This window comes from Pseudonaja textilis, chromosome 1 (genome assembly GCF_049901715.1).
Source record: "Pseudonaja textilis isolate UNSWEBS1 chromosome 1, rPseTex1.2, whole genome shotgun sequence".
Lineage (NCBI taxonomy): Eukaryota > Metazoa > Chordata > Lepidosauria > Squamata > Elapidae > Pseudonaja > Pseudonaja textilis.
The window spans coordinates 215,724,045-215,743,520 of record NC_141990.1 but is presented as its reverse complement, the minus strand read 5'-3'; the positions used below and the strand labels follow the sequence as shown (position 1 = coordinate 215,743,520).

The window sequence follows — 19,476 nt, the reverse complement described above, 5'->3', positions numbered from 1 at the left end:
GCAAGCACTTTCACTCTGCACTGTTTTCTCGTTGCCATTATTTGAATGGCAACGTATAGTCAGGCCTGAAGGCTAACAAAAACGATGTGCTATTTAGGCCACCAGGCTGAAAGAGGGAGGAGGCAGCATGTCTGATTGCTTCCCACTCACTCACAGAAGTTTAAATTAATATCGGGAAAAGTAAAAGAACTTTTTCTGATTGCCTAGTTTTCTTACCTTGTATTCCACCTTTCCTCCTATTAACTCAAGGCAGTACAGTCTGACAGCAGTAATTGGGACCAGAATTTCCATCACTAAGCAATGCGGTTGTAAAGTACAATGTCATGTGACTGTATCCCTTAGAGATGGTGGTCCTACTGCTGTCATTAAATGAAGATGGCGAAATGTTAAATGAGGAAATCCTTGTGATTTTCTGCTGGCTTCCAACAAAGTAAGTCAGTGAGGGAGCCAGCAGGAAGTCCTGCATAGCTTGCAGGTTGAGTGGTGGGCAGGTAATTGGCTGCTGTGGCAAGGCACAAGCACAGTTGGACCACAGGAGTGGAAGAGTATGGGAGTTCCTTCGACGACAGACAGAAATCCACGATCATGCGCAGTTTCGGCCTGGGCTTGCCTCTGGAGCACCCCGAGCCGACTGGTTTCGGGGCTAAGCCACCCCGTAGAGGTGGTGAAGAGGGGGGAGACTGCCAGCAGGGTTGAGGAGAGCCGCATCTCTCCTCCTCAGCTGGCCATTACTTCCTTTCCCAAAGGCAGTTGCAGCGGTGGTCAGAAATGGCCACCTCAAAGAAGAACTCGACCGGAAAAGAATGTGCAGGAGGAAGATAAGAAGTGAAAGTTTTGGCTAACCGGGTTAAATTGCAAAAGCAATAACTAAGGTACCCTGGAATTTAAACTTACAAAAAAATAACGTCGCTCCCAAAGAAGAGTCGGAAGCAGCAAAGGAAAGTGAAAAGGGAAAGGTTTGGGTTTTTTTTTTTCTTCTCTCCCTTTCCCTATATTGACAACTAAGAGGGTTAAATAAGAAATCGGAAAAATCTGCTTTGACATCAACAGGCAATTAAGCTGAAAATAAAACAAAATTCTAAGGGATAATAAAGATTTCTGGACACTAAACATTTTTTTCATAAACAGGAAGGGAGAGAAAAAGAATAAAAGGGCAGGATCTGGAAAGAGGGAGGAGACTGCCTGGAATTAAAAAGAATCTACAGTAAAACTTCAACAAGACTTCTAAAAGATACATTTTAACTGAAACTTTGTAACTAAACAGTAGAACCGCAGGAAGAGAAAGTGAAAAAAAAAGAGCAAAAAGAAACAGCTTGCGTGTATTTGGATTACTTGGCGATCTTTGGATTCTTGGTTATTGCATTTGAATGACTAAAATTAATCGGGTGGTTGTTTAAAAATTTATACAATGGCATGACTTCTGGATGAATTGAAAATGGAACTTAAAAAGTATAAAGAAGATGCACGAGAAGGGAGGGGTTCTTTTGGCTTCGTTTTTCAATTCTTAGAAATGGAGATTTGGAACTATGGGAAACAACAAGAAACACCTGCAAAACAGGAGTGGAAGGGTATGCAAATGTGCTGGGCTGGATGTGGATGCTGCTGATGGCAGGGGGGCACAAAAGCTACACTGGATTTCACCACCCCTGAGAACTATTTTACCATCTTCTAACTCCCATTGTTGACAAGGAATACTCGGCCTGGCCTTTTGCAAGCCAGCGACTGGCTGCAGGTGGCTCCCTCGGGAGATTTCAGAAGGCCTTGTATTAGACCTTGAGAAGGCCACACATGACACCACGGTCTCACGGAGCAGCAACTGCCTCAGGAAGAGCCAGGCTGGGTGTCTTGTCTTGTCAACAGCAAGAGTGTGAAGGTGGCAAAGGTTAGTTAGGGGCAGCAGAGGCAAGGCAATGGGCAGCACAGTGCAGGGTGGCTAAAAGGTATAGTGGGGGAGGTAGTTGGGGGGGAAGTGCGCTGAAGCACATGCTGTGTTCATAAATGTGAGTGGTCTATCAAGTGCCTCAGAACTGAAAATCGACCGGGCAAGGGGGAGGTGTCATTGCATTGCAATGGCTGTAACTTGAAGAACTAAGCTTAAATACTGTTCTGTTCAGCACCATGACAATGCTTTGACCAATTGCTATTGAATGGTCATTAGACTATCACTCTCTCTCTATCCCCCTCTCTCTTTCCCTGTATATGTATGTACATATATTTGTTTTCTTAAGTTTTCACGGGTATTTATATGTATGGTATTCAGCTTTGTTCGGGTATTTTCCCACGTCATTATAGTTGTGCTTTTAAAGTTGTAGCGACATTTCGGCAGAATGTCATCTGCCATCATCAGGCTTGTGTATTGTGTTTGTCTGTGAGTCAGGCTTTCACAGCCGTTTCAGTTTTAAATTTGGTGCTAGCCTACTGCTGTGCCAGAATGATTTTTTCCTCATCCTGACTACAACTACAATGTCGTGGGAAAATACCCGAACAAAGCTGAATACCATACATACATACATACATACATACATACACACACACACACACACACACATTTTTATCTCAGTTTATATTCACAGCACTCCTGTGAGGTAGGCTAGGGTGAGAAACCTAAATGAGATTTGGAAGACATTTTTCAATCTGCATTTGAGCAGATGCACTCTCAAAACCAATGGTATACAGAACGTTTCTGATTCAGCTTGTCAAATCTGAAATGCCTTATTTCAGGTGTAAATGTTTCCTAAACAGAACTGGTTGCTTCAATCATTTTTACCCTGAAACAGGTTCAAAACACTTGAAGTTTCCCACTTTGAATAGATTGGTTATTCTGAACTTGATAAGAACGCTTCGAATTCAAAATGCTCTTCACATCCCTACTGGAAGCAGTTCATTTGGATAATTTACATTACAGGAACCTCCTATGTTCAGTATATGCTTAGTAATTGATGTAATAGCCTATGTATTGTAGAAGAAACTATAACCAGTCTACGTACAAGCTATCATTATGTGACTTGTATGCATAGTTTTAGAGATGAGAATGAGCCTATATGTATCAGAGAACTGTATGTGTCACTTTAAGTCAGACAAATCAGACAGTGGCAATCAGGGTACTGTCAATTTTCACTATTATGAAAGCTGAAACCTCTCCTGTCTCACATATCAACTAGTACGCTATTAACCAGATAAGTGTGTCCCACTGATACCCTTCAGATATGTTGACAGCATTTATTAGTCTCAGCAATGTCTAAAGGTAACCATTCTAATAAAAATGATTTTGCTTGTGTCTCCCTGTGATAATTTTCTTTATAAGTTAGCATCTTCCCATTTTTATGCCTTTTATAATTTTTCCTTACATCGATCTTTTTTCGTTTTCATCCGATTCTTCTTCTTTTTTCAGCATTGGTTGGACAACACAAAGAGTATAAAAAAGCAAGTGAAAAGTAAGTGGTTGAGTTTTTATATATTTTTCATTGAAGGGTTGGGTACATATTTCGGGATACTGTTCCACTAGGATATGTTTTGACGAAATGAAATAACAGAACAGAAAATCAGGCATTATATTTCCTTTTGACTCAACTTATTTGATTAATTACACTGCATGGAAAATTGGATTGTTGTCAAACTGCATATAATTATTTTAAAAAATCTCCTTTCAATTTTCACTGAAAGACAGATTGAGGGTGATATTTTCTAGGAAACTTTGTATCTTTGGTGTATTGTTTATATTTCTCACTCTTTCAAATTATACTCTTGGTAGTAAAATCGAGAATAGGCCAGAAAGCTTGAAATTATAGTATAACAAGTACTCTGAATGAACATTTGTAATGATGCATTAGTACCATCGGAGACTACCTGGTCTAGAATTTATCTTATTGAAAGATAATGACAAATGGAACAAACAGAACAGAAGTTATCATAACAAAAATTAAGTAGTAATATGGGTAAAATGTAAATGGCAAAATGTATACAATCTACTGCAAAATGGTTGCATTTTTTGCTACCAAAAGAACATTCGATCAAAGCTTTCAATAAACCCAGGTGTATGTGAGATGCAAAACTGAGAAGTAATAAAAGTTTTGGAAGAGTGTAAATTAAAAGTTCAGAGAGGTTCCAGGATTAGAAGACCTAGATAGGGAGCAAAAAATTTTTTTCCTAGGAAAGTACCGTAACAGTATGCCTCTTTCATTTGTGCTTTGCAAATACCAGATAAACTTATCTAGATAGCTTTGCAATGCTTCTACACTCCAAAAATGCTTCTTGTTTCAGCTTTAAATCTGTAGAATGTGTGCTGATACAGGCTCCCACAGCCAAAATCTATGGATTTCTCACTTCATAGAACAGAGCTTGGTAATACTGGGATTAACCTAGATTTGTCTGTTCTTGGCAAGCCAAATCAAGTTAATATAATGCATTAGATGGCTTCTAATACCTAATATAAAATTATCTTTGGCTTTTTTTAACCCTTTATTGCTGGTATATTTTAAATTTAGATTTTTTAAATTAATTTCATTTTGAGAACAATTTGTAACTGGTGTGTGTGCCTCTGTGAATAACTTTGCAAAATATTGTACTTGCTATCAGCAATATATATTCCTTTCTGTAGTTGGTCCACCGTACTGTCTTCATCTTCGTGTAAAATTTTACTCTTCTGAACCAAACAACTTACGTGAAGAGCTCACAAGGTATGTTGTATGCAAGGAGGAAAATTATAAATCATATAGAAAAACTTTGATAATCTGTATTTGTAGCTCAATATATAACATTCTAATCTGAATATGAATGTTGCAAGGCTCCTAGTTTTTGAATAGTTAAATAAAAGTTGGATACTCATATTATGCCCCCAGACCAGGGACTAGAATACAGTGAAAAGGTAGGAACAAATACATACATTAAATATCAGTGAAATGTATTCAGTTTTGTATCCAGTCCTCATAGCATTCCCATTCTATTGAGAAAAATGTATGAAATGAAGTTCTACCGAATGAGTATTTTATAAAAGATTTTGGAACTTTTCCAAGAACTCTGCTTTAGGATTGCTTTGAATGATGAAAAAGTAGGGGGAGGGGAATTAAAAATAATCACTTCTTCCTATTCTCCCATTTCAGTATTACATCCCAGGAAAATAGGAAACTGAAATTAGAAAATGAGTATTCCTCAGTCAGAATTTTATTCTGTGATAAAACAGAATTAGTCTGTTCCTTGTTTCTGTGATTTCACTGAGAATCCTTCCTGCTTTATCTGATCTTTATAAATGTTATATGTGTAGCATTAGTTTGTTTATTTTCCTGATTCGTTTTAAAATATTTATAGTCTATCTAGTATCCAGAGAATTTGCAGAAAACTAGTTAGATCAACTTGGTCATGACACCTGGTATCATTATGGATAAATTTTGGCTGTCTTGACCTGACCGTGGCAACAATTCCTAGCTTTTTCAAGGTCATGGTGGTGACCTCCTTTATCAACCTTCATTCTTCCACCCCGCTTTTTTAAATATCTCAACCTTGCTAAACTAGTTCCGTTTGTGTGTGTGTGTGTGTGTGTGCTTCTCCCAAGATGTTAATTTCTGCTTGCTGACCTCAAGCAATCTGCCAGTCTTTTTCATCCAGAAATAATTGATTGTCTCTTCTTGCAGTTGCTAGTAATCATCTCCAGATCCATACGCTGCATCTGTCTTCTTTCTGTCACTCTTTTTCAGTGATCACTTGTCACAACCATACTTCAACGCTGGTAAACTCTTGCATTAACTATTCTAATCTGTATTGTCATAGAGATATGACAATAATCTATCATGATCAGATAAGATCATTATCTTCATACCTATCTACAGCATACTGTCTGTCTCTTGAAATTAAGAACGTGTAACTTATGTATATACTACTAAAACTCCTGTGATTCTTTATAACGTCATTTGGGTGAAATCTTAGGGAAAGTTTTTTGAATCAACATCCTTCAAATGGACTAAATTAAAGAATGTGTCTAAAATTTTGGACCCGTTACCATCATAGGATTAAATTTTGGCAGTTTTGTGGCTGCTTCAGTGTTACCATGTTGCCACAATCACATGACTATTATTTCCAAGGTCCCTAACAGCTTCCCACCAGGAAAGTCAATAAGGAAGTCAGATATTGCACACTGCCCCCACCCCCGCTCTTTTGTCCACCCATTATAATTTTCGCTGCTTAAGTAAGGAGATATCCCTGATACAGTGACCCATTGGGTCATGGGCTATCTAATGTACTGCTATTACTTTGCCATAAACAGCAAGTGTGTTGAACATACTGATTGGCATTAACCCAGACTTTTCAGCTTCCATTTTTATTTTCATAATGAGCTCTCCATTTTGTCTTTGTGTCAGCTTATTTTATTTTGTTTTAACTAACAATGTGGTATTGTCTGCATATCACAGATTGTTAGAGCTTCAACCTTCAGTTTTGATTCCAGTTGCCATCTCTTCCAACTTTGCCATTGACATAATATGTTCCCTGTGTAATTTCAACAGATGGAGGGACAATATGCATCCTTGTCTCATTCCCTTCCCTATTCTGAACCACTCTGCGTCTTCACGCTCAGTTCTGACAGTAGCTTCTTGTTCTTTTGAGGAATAATTAGTTGTTCTGGTTCACCCATTAGCCCAATATATTCGGCCACTATCTATGCAATCAAAAGCCTTGCTATAGTCAGTAAAGCAGAGATAAAAATAAAATTCCTTTTAAAAAGTCCTCGCTCTCTCTATTATCTGTTTTATGTTTGCTATCTGATTGATAATCCTTTGCCTTTGTGAAGTCTTCCTGTTTGTATGATGTTTTACTCTTCATGCATAGTTTTATCATTATGTAAGGTCTTAAATAAAATTTTGTTCGCAGGAAGAATTGATAGAAGTTTCACATTTTCTAGCATCTTCTTTTCCAATCTCTATGCATCTCTATGGAAGCAGGTTAAAGTCATCACAATTTCCCCTGCACTTACCATTGTAACCGCTTGTTTCTGGTTCTGCTGTTACCTTAAAATCTACTCACACGAATTTCAGATACAACATTCTTTCCATTCTCACTCAGCTTAGTGGTACATTCCAAATCCAGCCTTTTCTTCACTAGAAGAAGTCTTCTTAAAAATATCTTGTTCTTTTTGTTATTATTTCCTTTTAGTTATTACTATTTGGGATAAATATATCTTTCTTTTTCCATTCTTGCTTCATTGGAAGTTGTGTTCCATCATTCCAGACCTTCCTTACTGATGAAAACTTTCATCCTCTTGTTTTCTCTGGTTATTACAATATCTTGTTCTGAATGCCACTTGGATTTTTTGCAATTTCAGATTCATTTATTCCCCCAATATTGCTTTTGACATATATTTGCAGTTTGGCATAGAATTTTTCCAGTGTTGTATCATGTTGCATTTCTAGCTGGGGTGAATATAATCAAAACAATGATGTTCAGTTGATATGCATTAATTCTAATAGATTCTGTGTTGGTTGTGATAAAGCTAAATAATGTTGTTCTTTTTGGAATATTAGTACTGCTCCATTGCATTATACAGTTTCATTCTTAGAATATATAAATTAATCCTTTTCGGTACCTCTTAAGAACATTTATTCCTAAAACATTTTTAAGAAGCATTAAAGTCCTAAACTGTTCAAAGCCTTAAATATTTATATTCAAACAATCCTTGCTTTCTCAGTAATATTTTTCTTGCTTTTCCCTTTTAAAACAGATATTTATTTGTTCTTCAGCTAAAGCAGGACATTCTGAGTGGCAAGTAAGTACGATTCATAATTATACTGACTATTTAGTTCACACAGCTTGCTGAATCTTGAGTTGGACTTACTGCAGTGTACATACCTGATCTATATGTAAATTGTTTAGTCACAACTTTAATAGCTTCCTGACTGTCATCAGAGTAGTAGGAGGCACCCAGATCTCTGGGAGTCAGGGACATCCTTTTATTCCAGGTTTTATTTCTAAAGCTAACTCACTATCCCAGCTGTCCATTGTTAAAATTTGTAGATGTTAGTAGTAGACTCTTAGCTGGGACTGCTGTCTTTTGTGGAACCCAAAGAGCTTCTGTTTACAGTCAAGGCCTTAGGAAGAATTTTCCTTTGTGAACCAAATGCTATTCTGCAGTGACACATTGTTATCAGGTAGTTCAGCTCCTTGATCATTTCCCTTGAGCTCTTGTATATCTGTAGCCCGCTAGACCTGGGTAGACAGTCTGTGTTGTCTTGGCCATCTACATTGGTCGTACATTACAATTTGAATATTCAAGCAAGAATAGCCATTGAATGCATGCTTTGGAAGACAGTACTTTCTACTTTCCTGAGTCATGCAAAAACCTCCGTTATAGTACATTACCTTGCTATCAAGACAGACCACAAAGAAAGATATGGTATTGCATTTAATCATGACTTTTTGAATGCTTTTCTGAATTTACACAACCTACCATCCTTTCTTCTCATTGTACTAAGTTTGTTTTAGTTTGGTTTCTGATCACCATATGTAAACTTGCTTAGCCAATTTATTGGAACTAATTATTCCCTTCCTCCCTTCTCCCTTCCTTTAAAATCTAATTATATTTCTACACAGTCTACAGCCCCATCCTTTGGGATTAAGGTTACTGATAAATGCCCAAAAGAAAGAGAATATTAGAACAATTTGCCTGATACATTTTTTTTTCTTGTTATAGGTTGGAATGTCCCTTTGAAACAGCGGTGCAATTAGCAGCTTACATATTACAGGGTAAGTTGACTGGAGAACTTTATGTGGGTGTGCTGTTTAAGACCAAGGACTTCTTCAAGCCAAACAGGTTTCTTTTGCCAGTAGCAAACCGCATCTACATACTTGGTCACTTTTATATGTGAAGGATCTATTTCATGTTCAGTCCAACTGCAGGATTATAAAGATGATAAGGCAATGTCAACTAATGTTAACCACCAAGATCCCAGCTTTGGACAACTGTTTTGCAACCCATCATGATTAAGTATGAATGGAATTCTGAGGCTCGCAGAGCTGTGATCTTTATCTTAGGTGGGGAATTATACAGGAATAGAAAGCTTTCTTCAGGTATGTATGTATGTATGTATGTATGTATGTATGTATGTATGGTATTCAGCTTTGTTCGGGTGTTTTCCCATATCATTATAGTTGTGCTTTTAAAGTTGTAGCAATGTTTCGGCAGAATCTCATCTGCCATCATCAGGCTTCTGTATTGTGTTCATCTGAAGCCTGATGATGGCAGATGAGATTGTGCCAAAACGTTGCTACAACTTTAAAAGCACAACTATAATGACGTGGGAAAATACAAAGCTGAATACCATGCATATAAATACCAGCGAAAACTTAAGAATATATATATATATATATATATATATATATATATATACATACATACATACATACATATATACATGCAAACTTAAGAATACATACACACACACACACACACACACACACACACACACACATATTTTTCTTTAACATACATAGGTATTTAATAGTGTATTGTCTGGGTGATTTTACATATATATAATAATATATAATAATAGTAATAATAGTCTTTACTTGTATATAATAATACTCTTCCAACTTCTAATTTCTATATTTATTATCTAACCATTGGTAAAACAAATCCCAAGATAAAAATGTTCTGTGTCTTCTTCTTTATATTTAATGTTGATTTTTTTTTTTTTGCCTTTGTGCAAGTCCACCGCATATGGTAATATGAACCCAGTGTCTGGTTATTTATTTTTGTTATTTGAATTTTGTTCTGAAAAACTCAAGTGAATCACAAAATGCAACTTTGATTGCTCTAACAAAGCCAACTACAAACCTGGCTGACAGTTGGAGTCCTGTACTGAGTATGGCAAGGTTTTTGCCATGTTCCCCAAGCCCTCTTTTGAAACTGCCAGAATTTTATTTATTTTTTATTGTTTCTCATAAATATAAAAGTCATTTTCTTGATTTAGCTTTAATTAGCTTCTTGAATTTTAAGAAATGTGTACAATTTTATGTGTGATTTTTGTCATATGGTGTCCTTAAATCATTTTGCCTCATCTTTATCATTCACATAATATTTACTTAATATTTATATATATAATTCACCTAATCTTGTTCCTGTTTTAAGTCTTTAAAATTTATGCAGAAATAATTTCTACAAAAGTCAGTGGAATGTTTATAGGACAGCAGTTTTGGAGGCTTTAGTGCTAGTAAAGTGCTTTTTGGATTTAGATAGTTCTCAGTGTAGATAACTGATTTATAATTGAATTTTTGTCTAGGATTAAAGAGAGTTCAGGAATTGCTTGTATGTGTGTAATTTTTTTCCCCATGTATAAAATCAAAACTGCAAAGGGCAAAGATTTTTACCTGCACAAAACCTTATAAATCAATTAAGTTATAAATAAGTTAAGCTGCTTATAAATGCAAAAGTTGATTTTTTTGCTTGCATAATTCATCATATATGATATTAAAATGTACTACATTCCTTTTTAAGTTACATAAGTGCTGTTGTTTCCGTTATTTGCTATTAGTTTGAATAAACCTCCCTATATGTTATTTTATTTTTTTTGTTCTTTATGCAAACTGCAGAGCTCTTTTTATTAGAATTACATGTAACCAAGCCATATTTAACTGCATGGCATGTACATTAAGCTGAGAGGAGAATGAGCCCACGTGCAAGAAGGGGAAGGCAATAAAAATTATGTTTACGTAGCCAAGATCATCCTCGGTATTTCAGAAAAGTTATGAAGAAGTGGTGGTTCCAGAGTTTCTGAATCACTGCTAATGTGCAAGGATGGTCTTTAGGATGCCAACTTACACCAGAAAACATTGAAAAAATTAATTACATAGATGTATATTCTGTTTCACACATACCAATGTAAAACTTTTCATTTTTGAAAATATCTATTAGAATTTAAATAAAATTGCCTTAATTGGGGAGAAATGTATCCCATATTCCAGCCTAATTCTGTAAATTAGGTTTATAGAAGTGTATCCCTTATTACAAGGTACCTTTACACAAATAACAATAGCAAGACACAAAAAACTGGTGATACTCCTTTGAGACAGTGGCTGCACTGGCTCTCCTCAAGAGAAAGAGGCATTTCTAATTAAACAGATTTTCTTCTCTTCAGCAGATTTAGAGCATGTGTGTGGGACAGTACAGGAAAAATAAGAATATGGAGCATCCCTATTGGACAAGCAAAATTCCATTTGCATGACATTGGAAGAGACCAGTGTAGGAGATAAACATGTTTATCAACACTTAATGTTCTCTCATTTCATGATAGCCCAAACACAGCAAGTTAACAGTTGTAACCCTCTAGAGAGTGGAAGATTCCATTAACTGAGCATTTTGGATATTAACAGTTCCAACCAATCTAACAGAGAGGGAGACTATTTTTATTGAGTGACTGACTGAGATACCATGCTATTTTGCAGCTGAACTTGGGGATTATGATCCCATTGAGCACATCCCGGAGATAGTGTCAGAATTCAGATTTGTGCCCAACCAAACTGAGGAGATGGAACTGGCCATTTTTGAGAAGTGGAAGGAATACAGGTAACTTAAGTCCTGGACTACAAATATCCACAAATTGGCCCTCCTGCATAATCTTTGTACTTGTATGTATTATTTTCTATCCATTGTGGCCTGCTATTGAGATTTATTTTAATATTTAGGTTAAACTGGGATTTCGTCAAAATTTGCAGATCTGTAATTGATCCCTACAAGACAGACCTTAATGAGTTAATAATTATTTCACATATCATTTAGACAATTACATAGAATATAATGTCTTTTTGTGATAATATTTATGTCACAGTAGTATGTTTACTAGCTTTATCTTTAATTTCTTTTCAGTTTTCACCAGAGTTTCCCCTGATAGGAATCAAGAATCTGAATGGCCCCAAAATACAGAGTAGTTAGGGTCTGTACTTAAAAGCCAGATAAAGAAGAAGCTGTTTTTCGATCTTATGCCATTTACATTTCTCTATGGAGCAAATACCAACAATCTTAAAACCATCTGGTATTTTTTAAATACCAGTCCACAAATTTAACATACTTGAATTTATCAGAACAACTGGACAGGTTTCCACAGATTAATTATGCAATGTAATACTTTCCCAGTCCTTACATTTCTAAGCATCTACAGCCCTGGAATATGATTAACATTTGAATTAGAAGGTATTCTTTAGTTTGTCCTCCTGGGCACTTTTGAAATTATGTGTCGTCAGTTTTCTCTGTAAGGATTTTATAGTTTTGCTGTAATTTTTATGTTAACATATATTATTTCAGGGGTCAGTCACCAGCTCAGGCAGAAACAAACTATTTGAACAAAGCAAAATGGCTCGAAATGTATGGAGTAGACATGCATATAGTAAAGGTAAAATTGTGGTAACAAATCTTTTGAGAAATGGGTTGTATTGTTAATATTGAAAAAACACAATTCAGGTGTAAGAAAATTGGGGTGGGGGGTTTGTTCCATCATGATATTATTGCTATATCAGATTATCTGTCTCACAAGACATCACAAATCTCTGAATGTTAGGAGGCTCTCCAGAATAGATTTGGTGGGATGTTGCACAAAGGAAAAAAGCCATGTAACTACCAGTTAAGGCTCTTTCTAATGTATCCCAATAGAATGTACTATTGTACTGTTGGTTATAACAGTACATTTAATACAATCATCTGTGCCTAAAAGCTGTTTATTTGTTTCTGACTCTGAAAGCACACATAATGAATGTATTAGTATAAACCAACACTTAATGTTGTAAAGGTTTGATGGAAAATATGATGGAATCCATAGGGGTTTTCTTTTAAGAAATAATATCTAACTGGTAACCATTTTAAAGGAAGGGCAAATCACAAAGCTAGCTAGAATCTCTCCACATAAGTAATATGGCGCCATGGTGGCATGGTGCTTAGAATGCAGTATTGCAGACTAATTCTGCCGACTGCCAGGAGTTCAATTCTGACTAGCTCAAGCTTGACTCAGCCCTCCATTCTTCCAAGGTCAGTAAAATGAGGACCCATATTGTTGAGGGAAATGTGCTGACTCAGTAAATCGCTTAAGAGAGGGCTATAAAGAACTGTGAAGTGTTATAGAAGTCTAAGTGCTATTGCTATTTACATTGTTTTCTTCCCCATTCCATTCTCTCCAACATAGTTACGGAAAGATTTCAGTGGTAATACCATTGTAATAAATAATTTAAAATGCAAAGATAAAATATTATGAAAAGTACAGATCATCCCTAAATGTTCTGTTGGGAAGCAGGGAATTTAGTGGAACAGATTGTTCACTCACTAGGTCATGTTTTAATTTAGATACAGTGTGTGTGACTCATTTTGCTGCAAAATCACAGCAATAAATAGAAGAATTATTATATTAAGATAATCTGTTAAAATCATACCTGAAGGAATATTTCAACCTAATTTTAATTATTATTAGGCAAGAGATGGCAACGATTATAGCCTTGGATTAACACCAACAGGTGTCCTTGTTTTTGAAGGAGATACCAAGATTGGATTGTTCTTTTGGTAAGTTGGATAACCTATATATCTATGGCTAGACTGCCAAGGAAAACTTGAGCAGTCCCAAAGTCACAGTGCCAGGATCATGAAACCTTTGGGGAAACCTTGGAAAGTGACTTCAAGATATATCTATCATGGGGGAAGTCAGTGGGAGACAACACAATCCTTACTAAAATACTACACTTAGCCTAAATATATGAACAGTAAATAGGCCTATCAACCACAGAATGCTCTGATCTGTAAATCAACAGAAATAAGAGTTAATAAGCATAGAGGGGAGAACGATATGGGGGACAGTTAGTAGTAAAAACTACAGGATAAAGGGGGCATTTTTTCAGCCTTAAAGTGCATAATATCCATATCTAAGTTGAAATCAATTTGATGGAATCAACTTGCATACATTACTTTAGAGTTTATATAGTCTTAACTCTGAGTAAGGCTTTTGGTGAAGTTTATAGCAACTAAAACATTTTATATTGGTATCCTGTATGGCATAATCAGGATGACTTTTACAAAGGAATATATCAAATAGCAGATTTGAGAAATAAGTATTGATGTGTGCGTTTAAATAATTTATTTGACATAACTGCACCTCATTTGGATTGTGCAGAATTGATATAAATGTTGGGGGGGAAAACTAGGGCACATTAGGATAGATATTATTTGGGTTTATCTTCATGGAAAACTGGGATATATATGGTAATTGTGGCATTATTTGCATGAAATGGTTTACAACTATTCAAGTGAATGAATAAAATGAATAAATACATCTAATAGTTAACCTTTAACATTGGTTAACACTGGTATTTAGATTTAAAGCATCTTTTAATTTTAAGTGTAAGATTTTTTTTAACTCTTACATTATCTCAAGGAAATGTTCTTTCTATTACAAATACTTCCCAATTTATTTTCTTTTTACTCTATGAATAAATTGTAGTAAAAATAGATACACTATTTTCCCTATTGCAGGCCAAAGATTACTAGATTGGACTTCAAAAAGAATAAATTAACACTAGTGGTGGTTGAAGATGATGAACAGGTAAAAGAAAAAAATCTTCCTCCCCTGATCTTCTATGGAAAGTAATGTCTCTGAAATTAAACTTATTTTAAACTTATTTTCATTGTATTAATGTTATGCCAGATGTATGTACCTTGTGGTCACTGAATCAGTTAAGTCAACACCATAGGTTAGCTCTCTCTTCTGAATGGAGAGTTGAAAGTTCTCATATTTTTCTGTATCTAAGACTAATCTATGGGAACCTTTTTTAAATATTGCCTCATTCTAAGGATTGGATGATAAGAAAGATATTTTTGGTGTTGCCCCCTTGTTCTTGGATATTTTCAAGGGGGCATGTGTGTCATACATACACCTCTACTTATTTTAAACCTTTCAGATTTTAAAAGTAATTTATGATTTATTTTGTTTCCTCTAGCACGGTATTTAATTGTTATGCCTGTTGATGTTTTAATTTCATATTTGCTTTACTTTATATGAATTAGATCAGCATGTTAATCTATTTCTAATGTGCAAGTCTATTGTATTTTATTGTTTAAGTGATCCTGCACAGTGCTTAGGAAGCTTATTTCATAAAGGACTTAATAATGTGTCTGTATTTATGTATTCCATTAAGCCGTAAGCGCTGGCAGAAAGCCTGTATAGCGTAGTGGTTAAGTTTTTGGACCTGGATTGGGGATAAGCAGAAAAAAAGTTCTCACTCAAGTAGTGTTTGCTGTATTACATTTGACCAGTCAGTTGGTCTCAACCCAGACTATCTCATTGCTGGTGGAATCCCATGGGTGCTACTGTGAGCTCTCAAGAGAAAAAGCAGGATGTTAAAAACAAATGTATTGATGCAGGCACTCTCTGGCTTTTTCTTCAGAAGAGTCCAGAAATGATTCTTTTTTCTTTTCCTTTCTTATTTTATTACAATTGTCTTCTGCATTGTGGGCAGAACTAGAATCTTATTGCTAAGCTTAACTAGGGACAGCTCATGAACAGGTGATGGTGATAGATTTGGAAGTATTTAAAATTGCTTTGCATTACCCCTTTATAAAATATGTGTAACTGTATGTACACCAGAGAACATGCTCCCTATAATAAAAGTGTATGAGGGATCATTATATTATAACTATATAATCTATATCATATCTATATATTATATTGTTATCTATATTATAAAATGCCAGTGAGTGGGCAAATACCAATTGTTGCAGATGTGTACAAAACAATGTTCTGATATAGTAATGAAAGTCAATAATTGCCCATGGGTAACAAAGCTATTAAAACACTGATACACCAGTGTTTAAATCAGCATGTATTAATTAGGTTGTTTAAATCTGTCGGTAAAATACAAAAGCACTTTATTACATTCTGTGGAAGCATGGAATTTTTAAAATGATATGGGTGATTATTCATTTTAAGCAACAGTGTAACAGTTGCAATTATTTTTTGGTCCTGCTGCACAACAAAAAGGGAATCCATTATCTTGTCAGTTTATTTGTGTCAAAACAGCAAAACGAAACCGTTGCACTGTCAGTCTTATAAAATATCAAAGGCAGTGTTGTTCTTAAATCAGTAAATATTCACTTCAGTCTTTTATAATGGTGGTAAACATCACTTTAATTACTCAGGATATGTGTTTGGAACAAACCATCTTTTATTTCAGTGAATGGTATTATATTTGTCCTAAGCAGTGAAGCCAATGTTTATGTGCCTTCTGTTCTACAACGTTTCTCTGATGTTTATCTTTCTTTAAGGGTAAAGAGCAGGAACATACTTTTGTCTTTAGGCTGGAGCATCCAAAGGCCTGCAAACATTTGTGGAAGTGTGCTGTTGAGCATCATGCTTTCTTCCGCCTCCGTGGACCTGTTCAAAAAGGCTCCAGTCGATCAAGCTTCATTCGGCTGGGGTCCCGATTCAGATACAGGTTAACCATATCTCCCTTTTGCTTGTTTCTCAAATAATAGAAAGCAAATAAATGTGCCCCATTGCCTTTCTGGAATTGAACCTTGAAAGTAGGAGGTCTAATCCCAACCAACTTCAACTTCTTTAAATGAACGTATCATTTAAAAATGTGAACTACAGAAATGGATTAACAGCAAAAGCAATGAACTTGGGAGGCAGTGGTTTTGCTTTTTCTAGATGTTTTCAAGCAAAACCTGTATAAACATTTCCAAGAGATGCAAAACCTGTATAAACATTTCTGAGGGATGCTATAAGGTGTTTTCCTGACTTTACTAGGAATTAATTAGTTAAATTACATTTAAACTAATTAAGATTATTTAACCAATCCCTTGAAACACTGTGATTCTATGCAAGGCCCAGCTATATGCAATTGTTTTTAATTTTGCTACAAAATGTACATTATTTTTGACCTCACTGGCATGGTGGCAATTTTTTTTTCCAGCTGGCATATAGACTTGAAAAAAATTGTTTCTACTTTAATGCATAGGATGGGAGTTGTATGCTTGGTGACAAGTCCAAAATACTTCTCCTAGATAATTTTTAAAGTTCTACTATTTCATATACTTATGGAACCTTGTAACTATTCATGGCTGGCTTAAATATTCATGCAAAACAGTTATGTGTTGTCTGTTGGAGCAACTTAGCTATATAAATCTTTTATCTTCTTGTTCATTGTATCCTTCATGTAGTGGGAAAACAGAGTATCAGACTACAAAGACTAATAAAGCCAGAAGATCAGCATCTTTTGAGAGAAGACCTAGTAAACGATATTCAAGGAGGACACTACAAATGAGAGGTAACCAGACTTTTATTTTTAAGGCACATCTTTCTTTGCTCAAGTTACCTCGGTAGAAATAATTACATTTTCTTTCAACTTCTGATCTCCATGACAGTTTTGAAACAGTTTGCTCGGTGGTTGACATGGAAGAAACAAGACATATCCTTCTTTGGATTACTGAACTGTTATCATCATTTTTGAATCATACTAATGACTGTGAAGATATATTTTCCTCAGTATTTATTTCAAATAGTACTTCCTTAGTTATTGGTAATATCTGGGTAAAATAATAGATTACACATAGGTAGTCCTCCACTTACAACCAAAATTGGGCTCGGCATCTTAGTTGTTGAGGGACATGATCATTAAGCAAGACGCCATGGTTCTCTCAAGAACTGCAATCCCATTTCTCCCAATTAGGGTTGTTAAGTGACTGTGCAGGTTGCAAGCAGATGGAAGACTTGAGAGGTCCTGTACAGTAAAGGATTTCAGCTTATGTCTATGCAGGGAGGGGAAATCCTCCCATGCCCTGGAGGAACAAGCCTCAAATCTGGCTAAAATATTAGAGAATAGCAACATTTTGAGCCAAGAGTATTACATTTTTGCAGTATGTTATTGATATAGTTTATCTTGATAATAATATAAGCCACGTAGGGTAACCCTATGATAAGATGGATGGAAAGAAACAAACAAAGAAAGGAAGGAAGGAAGGAGAGAGGGAGGGAGTTTGGGCTTCCCAGGCATGGTGGGGCAGGGAGAGGGCCATCTGGCTACCCACCATACCAGTTTTTACAATGATCAAAAGTGCTTTAGAACAATAAAGCACGTGTTCCAAGGCCATTCTGACAGTGAACAGTTAAGTGACCAATCGTAAGTTCACAACTACCTGTAGTGCTATCCAGTGGTGGGATTCAAAAAAATTTACTACCAGTTCTGTGGGTGTAGCTTGGTGGGCGTGGCATGGCTTGGTGGGTGTGGCTTGGTGGCGTGGCAGGGGAAGGATCCTGTAAAATCTCTCTTCCCTCCCCACCCCTGGGGGAAGGCTACCACCAGTTCTCCAAACTATTCAAAATTTCTGCTACTGGTTCTCCAGAACTGGTCAGAACCTGTTGAATACCACCTCTGCTGCTATCCAGCAAACTGTATTATCAGTTTTCCCCAGCATTTGCTTTTAAAATATTTTTCACTCATAATATTTTGAAAAAGTTTATTTTTTAAAAAAAATGTTCTATTTGATCAATTGTACAAACTCAATAACATTTTTGTTTTATATTTTATTATAGCTAATCCTCATGCATCTGAAGGAATTAGGTAAGATAATCAATTATACATGTTAGGCTTCTCCTATAGTTAATTTTATCCTATGAATTTTTCCTATGGGAATCCTTCATATATAATGGAAAATCTCAGCCTCTATTATTATTTTTTTAATATTCCTAATGCTGATGGACTTTTTTAAATCTGCCATCTCAAAAGATCTTAGAAAACTTTGTCAGAATTTTAATGGAAAAAGCAAACTAAGCATTTTAAACTCATGGGATTTTGAATGTTCATGTATTAAAAATGAACATGTTGGGATTTACAGAGGGAAGAAATTAGAAGTAGAACTGCCTGTGTTATGTTTTCTCACAAAATGCTCCTTAAAGTGCCTTGGAATGGGTTGAAAGGAGCCATTCAATCATTTATTCAGTGCAGAAATTCAGTTGAAGTATTTGCACCATCTCCTTGAAAACTGCTAAACTTAACCTCCATCTTCTTGAATATGAGAGCAAATACGTCTTCATATAACAGTTCAGTCTTTGGGAAATTAAACTGTTTTTTTTTCTTTCAGCCATTCAGGCAATGTTTTCGCTCAAAACAATGGACCACAGCAAGTAAGTCTGTCTGAGAATTGAACTTAACTTATTAAGCCCCAAAATTAAGAAATGGTTTTTGAATGCTACTGTCATGTGGAAATATTTGATAACATGCCTTTAGAAGTTTAAGTTAAAACAAACACTTGTAGACTGAAATAGCTTTTTCTTCACCCATTTTCTTGGACCAGAAAGAGAGCTTTTTCTCTAAATGATAAAGGGAAAACTACTGCTAAGAGCCATGGTGGCGCAGTGGTTAGAATGCAGTATTGCAGGCTAACTCTCCATTCCACTGCCAGGAGTTCGATTCTGACCGGCTCAAAGTTGACACAGCCTTCCATCCTTCTGAGGTTGGTAAAATGAG

At 35.7% G+C, this 19,476-nt stretch overlaps 1 protein-coding gene across 4 annotated transcripts in view; it reads left to right on the top strand.

Annotated features, from left to right (window-relative positions):
- EPB41L5 (erythrocyte membrane protein band 4.1 like 5) overlaps nucleotides 1–19,476 on the top strand; it is a 59,428-nt gene that overhangs the window by 14,135 nt on the left and 25,817 nt on the right. For all 4 annotated transcript variants that reach the window (XM_026708118.2, XM_087920458.1, XM_087920459.1 and 1 more), the window contains exons 4-15: nucleotides 3,392–3,434; nucleotides 4,598–4,676; nucleotides 7,706–7,750; nucleotides 8,675–8,727; nucleotides 11,425–11,545; nucleotides 12,281–12,368; nucleotides 13,434–13,522; nucleotides 14,486–14,555; nucleotides 16,274–16,443; nucleotides 17,171–17,277; nucleotides 18,543–18,570; nucleotides 19,091–19,133. In XM_026708118.2, coding sequence (XP_026563903.1) covers nucleotides 3,392–3,434; nucleotides 4,598–4,676; nucleotides 7,706–7,750; nucleotides 8,675–8,727; nucleotides 11,425–11,545; nucleotides 12,281–12,368; nucleotides 13,434–13,522; nucleotides 14,486–14,555; nucleotides 16,274–16,443; nucleotides 17,171–17,277; nucleotides 18,543–18,570; nucleotides 19,091–19,133 — 936 coding nt within the window. The remainder of the gene's footprint in view (nucleotides 1–3,391; nucleotides 3,435–4,597; nucleotides 4,677–7,705; nucleotides 7,751–8,674; nucleotides 8,728–11,424; nucleotides 11,546–12,280; nucleotides 12,369–13,433; nucleotides 13,523–14,485; nucleotides 14,556–16,273; nucleotides 16,444–17,170; nucleotides 17,278–18,542; nucleotides 18,571–19,090; nucleotides 19,134–19,476) is intronic.